The 14,185-nt window shown below is 51.4% G+C and overlaps 5 protein-coding genes across 5 annotated transcripts; 2 read left to right on the forward strand and 3 right to left on the reverse strand.

Moving 5' to 3' along the window:
• Positions 1–48: 48 nt before the first annotated feature.
• Positions 49–2,996, forward strand: IAR55_004138 (gamma-glutamyltransferase; the record flags this gene model as incomplete). Its single annotated transcript, XM_066947239.1, has 16 exons — positions 49–169; positions 237–281; positions 350–406; positions 474–485; positions 582–703; positions 764–931; positions 1,020–1,069; positions 1,135–1,153; positions 1,209–1,317; positions 1,371–1,510; positions 1,573–1,726; positions 1,870–1,931; positions 2,000–2,150; positions 2,205–2,388; positions 2,524–2,729; positions 2,842–2,996. 16 exons carry the CDS (start codon positions 49–51, stop codon positions 2,994–2,996), a joined length of 1,755 nt encoding a protein of 584 aa, XP_066802618.1.
• A 197-nt stretch (positions 2,997–3,193) lies between these two features.
• On the reverse strand, positions 3,194–4,214 carry IAR55_004139 (uncharacterized protein; the record flags this gene model as incomplete). The annotated part of the gene is made up of 3 exons (XM_066947240.1): positions 3,194–3,226; positions 3,501–3,671; positions 3,891–4,214. The coding sequence occupies 3 exons, from the start codon at positions 4,212–4,214 to the stop codon at positions 3,194–3,196; spliced, it is 528 nt and encodes a 175-aa protein (XP_066802619.1).
• Positions 4,215–5,246: 1,032 nt separating this feature from the next.
• On the reverse strand, positions 5,247–6,689 carry IAR55_004140 (uncharacterized protein; the record flags this gene model as incomplete). The annotated part of the gene is made up of 1 exon (XM_066947241.1): positions 5,247–6,689. The coding sequence occupies one exon, from the start codon at positions 6,687–6,689 to the stop codon at positions 5,247–5,249; it is 1,443 nt and encodes a 480-aa protein (XP_066802620.1).
• Positions 6,690–9,364: 2,675 nt separating this feature from the next.
• IAR55_004141 (uncharacterized protein) lies at positions 9,365–11,288 on the forward strand (the record flags this gene model as incomplete). The annotated part of the gene is made up of 4 exons (XM_066947242.1): positions 9,365–9,637; positions 9,739–10,232; positions 10,298–10,606; positions 10,673–11,288. The coding sequence occupies 4 exons, from the start codon at positions 9,365–9,367 to the stop codon at positions 11,286–11,288; spliced, it is 1,692 nt and encodes a 563-aa protein (XP_066802621.1).
• Positions 11,289–11,945: 657 nt separating this feature from the next.
• IAR55_004142 (uncharacterized protein) lies at positions 11,946–14,117 on the reverse strand (the record flags this gene model as incomplete). Its single annotated transcript, XM_066947243.1, has 6 exons — positions 11,946–12,099; positions 12,166–12,383; positions 12,531–12,805; positions 12,886–13,021; positions 13,088–13,183; positions 13,245–14,117. 6 exons carry the CDS (start codon positions 14,115–14,117, stop codon positions 11,946–11,948), a joined length of 1,752 nt encoding a protein of 583 aa, XP_066802622.1.
• Positions 14,118–14,185: the final 68 nt, after the last annotated feature.

Raw genomic sequence — 14,185 nt, forward strand, 5'->3', positions numbered from 1 at the left:
ATTCTTACCTCTCTCATACATCTGCAAGCGAGACCACATCCTTGCAACATGGCACCTCTCGACTTCAACCGTCTTCATCCCAGTTATGAGCCTCAGTTCATCCATTTCCCTTCGAGAAGGTCCACCGTCTTCTCGACCAAGGGAGCCATAGCGACTTCTCAGCCATTAGGTATGTGCATGAGCAACGGTATCGAACATGGGTTTTGGGAACCCAGCTTATGGCCGTCATGTCTCAGCTTGTCAGGCCGGTCTGGAAATCCTCAACAAAGGTGGAAACGCAGGTGAGCTGCTGTCTGAGGGACGACTGTACCGCAAAATCAGACAGCTAAAGAGAAGTGCTTGATTGTAGCCGACGCTGCAGTCGCTACCGCTGCCGCTCTCAACGTTACCGAGCCAACATGTACCGGTGAGCTCGCCTGTTCGCTGAGGCTCACGCATAAGTATCGTATACTGATCCACTGTATCATTTGCAGGTATCGGTGGTGGTGAGTCTTATCTCAAACAAGAGCACCGATTTTATCCCCTTTGAGACCCGACCCCCTACTCTCCGAACACTGCTAATGAGCTAAGACGTCTTTCAGATATTTTCTGTCTTTACTATCATGCCGCGACTCAGACAGTTCGAGCGGTCAACGGATCGGGAAAAGCACCTAAAGCCCTTTCACTCGAATATCTTCGATCTCAAGGAATTACAGGCGATACCGTGCGTGTCCAAGGATCACTCCACTGCCGACTCCCATATACTGATTATCCATGCCCGCAGATCCCACTTACCAATCTCAACTCGGTCACTGTTCCCGGTGCTCCTGCCGGATGGATCAAGACTGTATCTGAGTTTGGGTCCGGTAAACTCTCGATGAGGGAGATCCTTGATCCGGCTATCAGACTCGCTAGAGAAGGTGTACCAGAGCACGAGTTGAATAGCAACCAGGTGAGCTTCATCAATGAAACACTTGACCGTGATGATCCCCCTTAGATCATCTGTGAAGTCGTGCTGAGACAAACGATCCCGGGTGCAGTGGCAACTGTCGGAGAAGTTGATCAAAAACGCATCACCAAACTGGAAAGAGTGAGTTGGACTCCACTTCGTTGTGCGATGGAAGTAACCAGGAGCTGACGATATCGTCTCTCAAGGATGATGATGCCTGATGGAGTGAGTGGTTTGTCACCTTCTCCGAGAGGTTCACTTGCTAATGAACTCATCGCAGAACCCTCCCCTCGCGTCTCATGTCATGACCCACCCGGAGCTGGCCGATACCTTCGAAGCAGTTGCTGAACATGGACGAGAAGGGTTCTACAAAGGTCGAATAGCGCAAGGTAATCGGATTGTCCGCCATGGAGGTAGTCACAACGCTGACGTATCTCGGTAGCTATCGTTGATCTGGTGAAATCTGGTGGAGGAGTGATGAGTCTAGAAGATCTCGCTGAGTGCGATGCGGAAGTGGTAGAGCCTATCAAGTACGATTTCAAAGTCGGCGATGCAGGAGATCAAGGTGTTTCCCTATGGGAGGTGAGTGAAAATTGCCCTTTCTTGACATCGTGGTTGCGTTCTCCGCTCATGACTCTATTTAGTGCCCACCCAACGGACAAGGTATCACTGCTCTCGTCGCCTTGGGTATCATCGAACAGGTGGAGCTTCAACATGGTCTAGATTTACTTGAGTTGGAGCACAACTCTACTCAGTATATTCATATCTTGATCGAAGCGTTGCGACTTGCTTTCGCAGGTAGGTCTTGGCTGTTTATCCGACGCTTTTGCATGATACTGATCGTGGATGCCATGTGTTCTCCTGTTCTTCACAGACAGTAAGTCGATATCACTATGCGCGCTTGCACCACGAACAGTCGAGTATTGACACTCCGCTACCAGCTCGATACTACGTGACCGATCCGGACGTTGAGCACGTCCCCACGAAAGAGCTTCTGAGCAAAGTACGTTCCGCTGCTCTGAAAATCCCCATCTCTTCCCACTTCGCGATCTAACTTGACTATTTGTTCAGGAATACCTGGCCAAAAGGGCGGCCCTCATCGACCTCAAGAAGTCAAGTACCGTGGTACATGGAAACCCTATGAATTCGTCTGACACGGTCTACCTCGCTACCGCCGACAAGGACGGGAACAGTTGTTCATTCATCGCGTCCAATTATGCTGGTACGTCATAGATGTTCCGGCATCTGTGTCGTCTGACTCACTGTTGGACCTCAGGTTTTGGCACTGGTGCTATTCCCAAGGGCTGTGGTTTTACCCTCCAGAACCGAGGATCAGGATTCACATTGCGTGAAGGACATCCGAATAATGTCAAGGGCGGTAAAAGACCTTATCACACGATTATCCCTGCTATGGTGACGCAGAACAAAGAGTTGTTGATGTCATATGGAGTCATGGGAGGGTGAGTGGGAGTGAGACCAGGTTCCACCACGGCTATGTCCCTCTCAACGCCGACTTCCATCTTGCACAGCGTGGCCTTGTCATCTTCGACAACAAGTGTCCAGAATAGAAGACTGACCGCTCCCTCATCGCTCAGATTCATGCAACCCCAAGGTCATCTCCAAGTACTCCTGAACAAACTCCGAGGTCTATCCCCTCAAGCGTCTCTGGACGCACCACGATTCTGTATCTCAGCGGGATTGCCCGATGCGGGTACAGCCAATGCGGCAAGTGCTGGCGATATCAACAGTGAGATATGGTTCGAGGAAGGTATTCCCGATAGTGTGGTTGAGGAGTTGAGAGGTGAGCGCGGTGTCTCTTCCACATGAGAGGATCGAGCGGGGCGGAGGCAAAGAGGGTCAAGAAAAGGTCATGGGGAATTGATTGCTAACAAGATCTTTCCTTGATGTACTAGCCATGGGACACGAATGTGAAGTAGCTACTGGATTCAAGCGTAAGATTGCTGGAAAAGGTCAGATCATCCAACGTGTCGTGGATCCCAACGGGAGGGAAGTATGGGCATGTGGATCAGATCTGAGAGGTGATGGATGTGCTGTTGGGCAGATCTAGGAGTGAGTATGATCGAACTTCAAGATCAATGGGGCAGGGAACGAGTCGTCCAGAGTGGCTGCTATACCTCTGTTCAATCTCCTAGACAGATCATAAGATACTTTGGGATGGGTACAACGGAATGCATGGTATGATTACATCTGTACTGGTGAGAGAGGGTTGCTCCGTGATTGTTTGATTGGTACCAATCGAGCCTTTCATGCTTTCCAGCCTTTCTTGAATCCCTCGGACTGACCATAAATGAAAGAGTCAGCTCTGGTGTTCTAGTGCTTTGACTCGACAGGAGGGCACAGGAAGTCGACTGGTATCTGCTCCACATGACCACGATGTCACTGTACAACATGACGTTCTTGATTGGCTCCTTGGAGTGAACTAATATCCCACCGAGTCGCCCACCCACCCATCCACCAACCCCGCTCTGTGGGATAGGTGCCACATCCCTACCGACCCGCCGACATACCCCAAACACAGAACGAGAGTGGACCGTCGACCTGACCGACTCACCTTGGCGCTCAACGTAGCCCATCCAGTCCGCGTCGTCCCGTTCAGGACCAACACGAACCGATCCACGACCGGAGGTCTGACAGCGGGGAGATAGTTCATATTGACATTTGACGTTGTGGTGTTTCCGTCGTTGAGAGGCAGAGAGATGGATGTGAAGTGGAGTCTGCCGAGCTGGTCCGGCTCATCGATGAGCAAGAGTATGAATGGGGAGAGAGAAGACCAAGGGCGAGAGTGAGGAGGACAAAGGGTGAATGTCAGTCAGATCCATCTTGAACGCAGATTCTCAGTGATATTTGTCCTTGAACTCCTCCGTCCAGTTACACCCCTTCCACCCCACCCTGCCCTCATCGGTTGAGTCACCGGCTGATGCTGTCCGACTGACTGACTCACCTCGCATTCCATCTTTTGCGATTCGCCCTCATTCCACTGACTCGCCAAACCCAATAACAATCTCAATCGTTCCGGTCTCTCCAAATACGGTTCCTCGTCTTCATCTTCCCCACCATCTCCGTCGACTCCCCCGTCGCCTTCTCCCTCCTCTCCTTCTTCGCCAGCGTCGCTTTCTTCACCCTCGTCGTCGAGATCCGCGAAAGCTGAACTTATCAACTGACCTTGGGGAAGGATGAGCAGGGCCGTATGTGGCCCTTCCGGACCCCGCTGGGAGGAGAGTAGAGAGGAGAGCAAGGTGTGGATGTGTGATGGGGAGATCAACATCGTCTGGGGATCGATCGACTTCGGATATCGGGCAGAGAATGTCGGTCGAGGCGGTCGAGGCGGTCGAAGTTCGTCGAGGTTCGTCGCGAAGTTGGATCGGATGGCGTTGTCGTTCGAAAATGTGGGCAGGGAGAAACGGAGAGAGAGAGGGACAACGGAGAGTGTGTGTCGTGAGTCGTGCACTTGATGTGATGTGTTGTACCGACGGTTGGTACCGAAGATAGAGAACGGTCAAAGATGTCGCTCAAGTTGTGAACAATCGGGATGGTCGAAGTGAAGGATGCATGAATCAACACTATCATCATCGCTTGACATCATGTTGTCTTGGGTATCTATCCCCTTTGATATGCCGGTGGAGGCAGTCCAATGCTTATGTTCGGAAGTCGACTCTGAAACACTTTTGATATGCCACGATGTCATTCTTCGTCTTCGCTTGCATCTCTCTGACATTGTGAAGCGGCATCAGCATGGACCGACGTATCATTTGCATCCATGTCTTGTCTTAGAGTATCACGTTCTCGCATCCCAGGCAGCGAGAAAGATCGACCATGGTGACGGCTCATTAGGTCACATCACACGGCCAGAAAAACAAATGTAGAAAGAAACGGGATCTATGACAAGAGACAAAAGAGGCAAGAATGAAGACATCCGATCTAATGAGAGTGGAGAAGAAGATGTAGTAGAACAACTAGAAAAGATGTGAATGTACGACAGGAAGGGAAGATATTGATATGACACAAGAAGTATCAAATGATACAGAAATGACTGAGTGTTCTTTGCCGACAGGATGACGATGGGATAGGACATTCGACGACGGAAGGGCGGTCGTGATGGTGATTATGTGACCATAGGCATGAGAGGGAAAATGATGATGAAAATGATTGAATGTGATATGTCTGGGTAAGTTGATATAGTGTGAGAATGGTTGAAACCGGATCTCGTGGACAAGACGAGACATGCTTGACATGCTGCTGGGTGATTGTTAGCTTCGAGCGATGCCACTTCTAGAATAGTTACACTCACCTAGATCAGTCAAGTGGCCGCTTTCGTCTCGTAATCTTTGAGACGATTTGGCAGAGTTACCTCCCTCCTGGATCTCTCTCTGCCAGCCGCGCTGCCTTCCGAACTAGCACTATTCTTCCTCGTCAGACCCTTCGATCCCCCTGGCATCCCGGTGGCCGAAACCACCCTCCTCATCGAGGTCGCGGGACTCTCCAATGACTCTGCAGTAGAAGGCGCTATGGAGGCAGCTCGAGCTACGTGTTTGGGTTGGAGCTGACCAGCTTGCAGGGGGAAAGTCTTGGGCTGTCGGTCTTCATCTTCAGGTAGAGCAGGCGGGGTACCGACAGGAGAAGTGGTGTTTGCTCGACGAGTTGATGACTGAGCGCCAAGTGTCGCATCCCGATCGGCAATGGTTGAACTCGTGGAAGCGAGACGGGACCTCTTTCTTTTAGGTCCGAGAGTCTTCTCGTCCACATCGTCGTCTTCTCCGCTGGGACCTATAACGGCCTTGAGAGGTGAACCACCACCGACGGTGCTGGAGGCGGTGATGGAGTGGGCCAGGGAGGTGGAAATGGGTAAGACGCCATTGCTTCGCGTTCTCTTCAAGCCGGTTGAGCGAGATCCGAAAGAAGGTGCAGGGGAAGATTCATTCGAAGCAGGCTCCATGAAGATGGTAGGAACCTTTTCTTTGTCCTCAGGACTGGTCACCTTGGTTGGACTATCACTCCTTCCCCTCTTGGTCCCGCTCGGTGCTCTGCTTCCTCCCCTTGGCTTGGGACCTGGCTTCCTCCTCTTCGCAGCCACCACTGCGCGAGCCAATGCTGCGTTCTCCTTCTTCAGTCTGACTTTTTCCTCCTCGATGCGCTGTGCACGAAGTATCTCGCGAGGAGATGGGACGGATGACCGTGTATTGGAAAGATCCGACGCGCGGGAGTAAGGATGGATGGTAGGCCAGACAGGGGCGTCGCTGTTGGATTTCGACTTGGCCAAAACGCCGTTAGAGCCGCTACGCTTCTTGCGAGGTGGGGATGGGATGGTTGGAGTATGGATGGATTCGTCGTGAGTGGTGAGAGAGGTCGCGGAACATCGGGTGACCAGAGGGCGAAGGAGCGGGGTGAGAGAAGCAGTCTTTATGGATGGCGATAACACGTGCACCGGACCTTTTCGTCGTTTCGATCCAGACGACAATGCAAGGGACGGCGTGGAATCGCCGCTCTTGTCGTCGGAGGAAGATGAGGACGAAGCGGTGGTGGTGCTATCGGGAGGACTGACGGGTGGAGCTTTTTGTACGGACGGGTTGATTTTGAGTTTATCTTGATCGGCGGCGCAACCTGCTTTGTCGTAGGTGAAGAGCATGGGTTTGACAGTCTTCCTACGAGCGTTGGTGGAGCCTGATCTGTTCACGACCGATGATGAGGAGGAAGGGGATGCGGAAGGGGTTGGGAAATGGAAGGTGATGGCGATGGGAGGCATCGTGGGCGATTCGTCGAGTTATGATGGGTCACTGTTGTGATACGTCGAGTGATTGATTAACGATCTACGATGGGAGTCACAGATCGAAGCAAGCGCTTCAAATGCTTGTACCATGCAGTGGAACAATGGGGAATGGTGGTAGACGCTCTCCTTTCGATGCGGATCTATAGCGTCGTCTGGAAGCTGTAGGCAGATGGACCTGATGAAGCGCCAGGTCGAGTGAGAGGGGGAAAAAACTTTATTGGCGAGAAGTTGCTTGTTGTGATTGAGAGGATTAGGGAATCTGTTGATATATGTGATGTTCAAGGGGACAAGAAAGGGAGGGATAGCGTATCAGGATATAGGTGACTACCGATCAAGATGGTATGATGTAGAGGATGATGAGGATGATGAGATGATGAGATGATGAGATGATGAGATGATGATATCAAGGCGGGGATGATGAGTGGTGATTGGATTCGGCTAGTTGCCCAGAACCATTCAGTTGGCGGTGAGCAGTGAGCAGTGACGCTATCAAATCAAACCAACAAATACACCGCTGATACTACCAAAATACCACGCGTTTGAGAGAATTGAACAATAAAAATCCTACAACCGGATAGCTCCGGCCGGGCCTCGGTTCGGACAAACTGGACCTTACGTAACACATGCCCCATACCCATATCTGACGTGTTCTTTTTCCTTGCCTTGTCGACTGTAACCGAAAGGTGATTCTCCGATAAGCATGATAGAGGGCCATTCTTAATCAAAGCCCAAGCTTGCGTCGCACCACAGGATTTCTTGTCTTGACAAGAATGCGTGGTCAGAATCAGTCGTTGAATGAATGACCAATTGGTCAGCGCTGCGAGAGTGATGATGAGGTCCAGAGTCTCCGTGTCTTGCGCTACGTGTGAGGCGGCCGCTTGAAAGGAGTTATCGCGTATTTGTCTATCAGGCCGATCATGGAGCGATAGCGCCGTTGGGCTGGCACCCATCACAACTACGTGATTGGTTAACTGGATCAAGTTGTGCCCTTCAGTCAACACCCCACCGCTTCCAGAAGAGACTATGGATCCCACATAGTAAGTGCTGCGATAAATAGCACCACCGATGGACGATTGCCCGCTCACATGCTCCACCATGATAAGATGATCATTGCCTAGATACGGTACTACCATAATCTTGGACAGAGGCACCGCCACTAATCCGTCCTATAAGTTGCGTTACACTTAATAAAAGATCCGAGGCACGCCACCTCCACAATCGTGGTTTCTCTTTTTGAGGGCGTTTGTCTGATTCAGGTAAGTTATCAGGACACGCACGTTCAGGGCTGCCGACTCTCTTTTTCTCTTCCTCTGTAATGATTGCCGAGTACATGGGGGCGAATGGGCAGAGGAGGAAAGGGGGGGGGCGGGGCAGGGGCAGGGGGGACGAAAGGGCTTCGGCCTGATGTGTCAAGCCTTTGATCATCTATCTCATCTTCGGAACAAGAGTAAGACATGAGTTATATGAAATCTCATCATGTTATTATGGATTGACACCGACTTGCGCGCATAGAGTGAGGACAGAAGAGAGGGATAGAGATATGGGAAAAGCTGGCGGACCGAATGAGGTCCTCCTGCCCATGATCTAGAAGGGGTCATATCTGCAGCATCGATACTTGACCCCCTGGTTGCATTCATCTCTGAATTGTCAGCAACTGGCACAAATTCGCCCGATCAACCCGAACAACTTTAATGGTGATCTGACATAACCAATCACGTACTTTCCCATCATCCGTAGCCGTACTCTTTCAACCAAAGAATAACTGGGAAGGAAAACGACGTACACCTTCTTACGCCTCCTTCCTAGTCTCTCTCTCTCTCTCACTCACACACTCAATCACCTCTCACCCATTCACTTCCCCCAGAGAGCCAAGCCGAGAGCTAAAGCTTAGTTGTATTTGTTTCCCTTGTGTAAAAACCGCATTGTTCGCATGATACCTTGTTTCAAGCACACATCCCATCTATCTGCAGTACAGTCATCATCATCGCTGTTCATCCGGTCGATCGACATCATCCCGACTCGACAAAGTTGACACCTGCGACCACACTGGTATTTATACCCGCATACGGTCTGGTCAAGTCAACCCTTTACCTCATCCCACAATCAAGATAGAACAATATCGAATCGATCCGGACCAAGGGGGCCGGTATCCGTCCCGCCCCTCCCTTCCTTTTCGTGGACCTCATCCAGACCGTTTGACGATCATACGGACGAAACAAGGGGACAAACAGGAATTCAGGTCATCTTGAATCAACGCGGTCCTTTCTCTTTCACCTCTCCTTCTACGACAAGATCCTAATCACCCGATTTGAGCACAACAACCGATCATCCGAGGCCCGACAAGGAACTGAAACGAGGCTCTTTGACGACAAAGGCTCGATCACTACCGCGGAGGACAATACACACTGTGTCGGTGTGCGAGTTCCGGAACCTTGTTGTGACTACGCACAGCTTTACTATTGTTCACGAGGGACAAAGCGTGACAAGCACACAAAAGTCGAGGGATATATCCTCGTCTATTCAGCCTATCGATCGTTCTTCTTCCCTTCACATCGGCACTAACCTCCATATAACGACAGACACCACTCTTAACAACATACAATACTGTTCTTCGGAACTCGAGCTGCGACGACGTCAACGACCTCGCTACAATGTCTACCTCCACCGTCCGCCTCAACCCCCACGCACCGTCCCCCTCATATGTGCCTCGCACAATGTCCCGACCGGCTTCCCCGGCCTTGCCGCCCCATCCTGGTCATCCTCGATCGTCCTCGACTTCTCGGATCGAAGGTCGCCCACTTTCACCAGGGTTGGGAATGGCTCCGACGCCAAAGATGGGTTCGGAGAGGAGCTCGAGCGGTTTGAGGAACGAGGTCAAGGGTGAGGTTGAGGTCAAGAATCAAGGGGCGCAGGCGATCTTGAAGGTGAGCAGCGGCTTTCGTCGTTCATATTCGTTCGAAGACTCGAAAATACGGGTGATGCTCATGGAAACAACTGTGACTGACAAATGCGTGTGTTCACTCAGATGCTTTCTTCCTTGCCTGCTCCACTACCCGAGACACTTCCACCCACATTCCTTCCTACCCCTTCCGCTTCGCCCGAATCTTCCACCTCTGTCACCTCTCCGCCTAAAACCTTTTTCGAATACGTGCACTCCACTTCGGCCTCCTTCAAACGAAAGAGATCATCATCATCTCATTCCTCTTCGGAATCCGAGTCCTCATCGGGTGAAGCCGCAGGTCGGCCGGGGATCGGTCTCGGCTTGGGTCTGTCGATGTCGCCTGAGACCATCAGGAAGCGTCAAAAGGTCGAAGGCAAGCTTGATCTAGCTAGATCTGGGTCGGCTTCGGGGGAAAGGGGAGCTTTGACACCGGCTCTGGGAAGTGGAAGTCCGACGGTGAACTTGATGAAGAAGGAGTCGATGAGAGGGAAGAGCGGGCTGAGAAATGAGGTGATCGATGAAAGGGAAGAAGGGAAGGAGACTTGGAGCAGGGAGAAGTGGAAGTCGATGGCTGAGGTGTAAGTGTCTCGACAACATTCGATCTTATGTGACCTAAAGCTGATTGATTCAATAATCACTTCAGATATCGCAACCGAGCACTTCTTCTCAAGCGTCACGGCGACGCCTACCAACGGACCAAGTCTGCCCATCCTCAGTTCGTGTCCACCCTACCGCACGACCCCATGAAAGGTTTGCTGTGTCTTACAGACGCCGTCCTCCTCTGGCTGTACTCCTACTTCTGCGATGAGCAAGGTGGAGGTCGAGTCAGGAGCACACCTTACAACGACAGCGCGCCTCTGCGTGACTTCGTGCGAAGGGGTTGGGAGCACGAGATGAGAAAGGGAGAAGATGAGGTCCGACGGGAGGGTGCGAGGGCCATGGTCGGGTTGATGTGAGTGGACATGCTTCAGCACCAATGGTATTTATTATGGCTGACGTATTGCTCCCGCTTATTCAGGCATCTGATCGAAGCTGTCGTCTGCTATCATCTGACAGCGGAGCAGCTCAAGCATCTTTCTCGACGAGGACATGAGCTTGCCTCGTCCACGTCTTCGTCCCAACATGGTCCGTCGCCCAGCTCAACAACCTCCGCTTCACCTCCTGGTACTCACCACCATGGGACTTCTTCTTCCCACGCCCAACCACCACATCCATCTCCCGCTGCTCGATCACACTCCTCATCCTCATCTCACCATTCGCCCGACTCACAGACCTCATACTCCTTACCGCCCGACCTTCTGCCTTTGATCTCAACATCGACGTCCTCATCTTCCCGAGCATCCCAATCTCTGTTGACATCACGCCATCATCTCTCCCTTCGCTTACTCCGAACCGAGTTCCCAAGGACATTCGAATATGCCTTGTCCTCGGAGCTCAATGACGAAGCTTTGCCTGCTCCAGGTGATAATCTCGGTTCGGCGAGGAAGATCGACGTCGATCGTCCGGAGAGGTTCGCTTGGCCGATCGAGCTGGGCATGTGTGCTCCTGTCGCCCATACGGTGGCATTCGGGAGATGTCTTGTAGAGGAGTTGGCGGAGAAAGTGGGTAAGGAGTGGGTGAGGAAGTTGGAGTAGTATTACGTAGCGATCGATGTCAGCTGGTCTGATTCTCGTTCGAGGGTGAACGGTGAGACCGGTGTCGTCGGTGGGATGGAAGGCCTATCCGTACGAAAATCGCATACTGTGCATTGTTGTTCTTGGTAATTCCTCAATTTCCCTGTCACATTATCTATCATTCACCTTCCCCTCCGTCCCCTTTTCTTGTCTTCACACCGCAACGTCCCTCGCGCCCGCCTCATCTATTTTTAACGATCTTCTCTTTCTTGTCCTTCATCAGTACGTCATCTTTCTGTTGTGATGCAGTACCGATCATTGTAATTAATTGTAGATATGAGAGGAGAGATGATGGGGTTTGTTGAAGCTTTCTGTCCGATCCATGGCGGGGAAATCAAAGTCGTTGTGCAAGACAGCAGCCCCTGAGGCTAAGTGATGAGAGAATCGAACATGGTACGCACAGACTTGTGAAGTGTCCAACACCCCGACATTCAAAACCAGAAAGACGGAAGACGTATATCTGATGGAAGTACTTTTATACAGTATACATTCAGATCCAGTAACAATCAATCACTTCTGTCTACGATCTGACCCTCGTACCGAAAATATAACCGGACCATCTATCAAAGTGCTGACCAACTCATCTAAAGCAAGCCTCCAAAAGAATCACACTCTTGACTATTTGCTGTTGTTGACACTACTTGCCAATCCGACTCTGACGTTGTTGGAATAATCGTACACCGAATACCAAGATTTGAGGAAAGCGTCTCCTACAATGGCGAGATTATTGGGGAATCCATCGGCAACAGCCAAAACGGCTCCGACGCACATCCTGCAATCGCATAAATCCGTCAGGATTGATCCTCTCAGATGGGCAAAAGGGGGAGCTCGCACTCACGAGCTACCTGAAGATGTTTTGCCCAAGTTGAAATCGACATTGTTGATTGCGAAAGATTGACCGTTGAATCCGATCTGGACGGCGAGACTCGCCTTGCAGGGGAACTGGTAGAACCCTTGACCGTATTGATCGGCTTTGGACGATCCGGGAATCTGGGCGTAGAACGCGTTGGCGACGGCGGTAGGAACATAGATGAGGGTTGTGCCGGTATCGATGGCCTGATAGTTTCGTCATCCTGGGTCAGCCTAGCTCCTCTCTTACGAACGTCTAGCAATAGACAGGCGCTTGGGCCATACATGTAAAGTAGTGGATGGCGTGCGAACATGTAAGGTGAAACGAGGAACTGAGATCATCTGCCAACTCACCCCAATCAAACTGCTAGAAAGAGCATTACTCTTCCCTCCGTTACCCGAGAAACTGGTCATACTGACCGACCAATAAGTCTGAGAGATGACGGGGATCCAGCTGATCGATCCGGTGTATTTTGAATTGTCCGTACATCCGATGCACAATTGCGATCCAGTAGCTTGACGACGGGAGAGATGGAAGCTGAACAAGGGCGAAGTGACTGATTTGGTACTGATGAGGTTTTCGAAATAGGTCGGTTTCCCAGACGATGAGATTGAGCTGAACGCCATTCCTGCAAGAACCGGAATGGTGATCATGGTTAGCGAAGAGTCCAAAGATGGCAGCAGATTCAGCCGTGGTGAGCCGACTCACCGATGACACCAGAGTTGGGGTTCCCGTGGAAATCGTCAGACTCAGAAGACACAGCTCCAAAGTATTGACCCGTGATGGCAGTGTTGGCGATCGACACTGTGTCTCGAGCAAGAACGCCCGAAACTTGACCAGATCCCTATGTGAATGGACATCGTGTCAGAATATGTCATCGAGAATGGGGAGAAAGCCTTGCCGCACTCACGTATTCGACATCGAAAGCTTCGCCCTTGGTAGTGTAGGTGCTGCTCTTTGATGAGTCGAATTGCTTGGAATTGCAGTTGGAGCAACTGACAGGCAACTGCACGGGTTCGAGAGTCAGCAAGTTGATCTACATCACATCTTCAGACCAAGGCACTCACCCAAAGGTCTGCACTACCCGTATCGAAATCCACCGTCAACGTCTGTGCTGGCGTTCCGATATTGATGTTTCCGTAGTACAGCACGTCGAGTGATCCGGAGATATAGTCGGTTAGAGGGACATTGGGACTTCCGCTTGTCTTGCTTCGAATAGCAATATCGAGATGAGCGATGTCAGGCGTGAACACCTCGGTACCCATCGCGATCGGCAGAGGGGCCGTGGCCGAACTTGCCATGGAAGGTATATGAATGGATGTGGCGGAAGAGGATGGATACAAGGTCGATGTAGTGCTTGTGGACATTGAAGTCGATGGACCATGGGAGGAGAAGGGCGTAGCAGAAGGCAACAAGCTCCAGCCACCTATCTCCTCCTTGAGTGGTAATAGCACCCAAGTTGACTCAGGTTTCGCGGCACTAGAAACTCCGCTACCACCTGAAGCAGGCGCATTGACCGTGGTACCGGTTGACCAACTCATCCTGCTCATCGTGGCACTCGCACTGGAGTGAACCAGACTCGCATTGCCAGAAAGGGCAGCTTGGACGGGCAAGGCAGCTGACGGTTGTTGGAAGCTTACATCGGCTTGAGCGACTTGCACGCCGGACAGATATTGCGCGGCCTTGGAGTATTTATTTCTGACAGCTTTGAGTTCTTGTAGGACAAGTTGGGCGGCAGTCGAGTCGAAAATGGGGATGGAGTCGTCCGATGTAGAGTCTCGCTCGGCCAGGTGAGATAGCAAAGGAGACCGAGGAGTAATGGGAAGAAGATGACCCGAAACATCAGGCGCAGAGGTCACCTGGGGATGAGGTAGAGGGGAAGAAAGCGAGGGGTGGAGAAACGCGAGAGCGAGAAGAATTTGGAGTTGTGCTTGGTACATCGTGTAGTGTAGCTTGGGATCGTTCAGATAGGTAAGTTATTATAAGTAAATACGGTCAGACTGTAGAA

Source organism: Kwoniella newhampshirensis, chromosome 7, assembly GCF_039105145.1.
Source record: "Kwoniella newhampshirensis strain CBS 13917 chromosome 7, whole genome shotgun sequence".
NCBI lineage: Eukaryota > Fungi > Basidiomycota > Tremellomycetes > Tremellales > Cryptococcaceae > Kwoniella > Kwoniella newhampshirensis.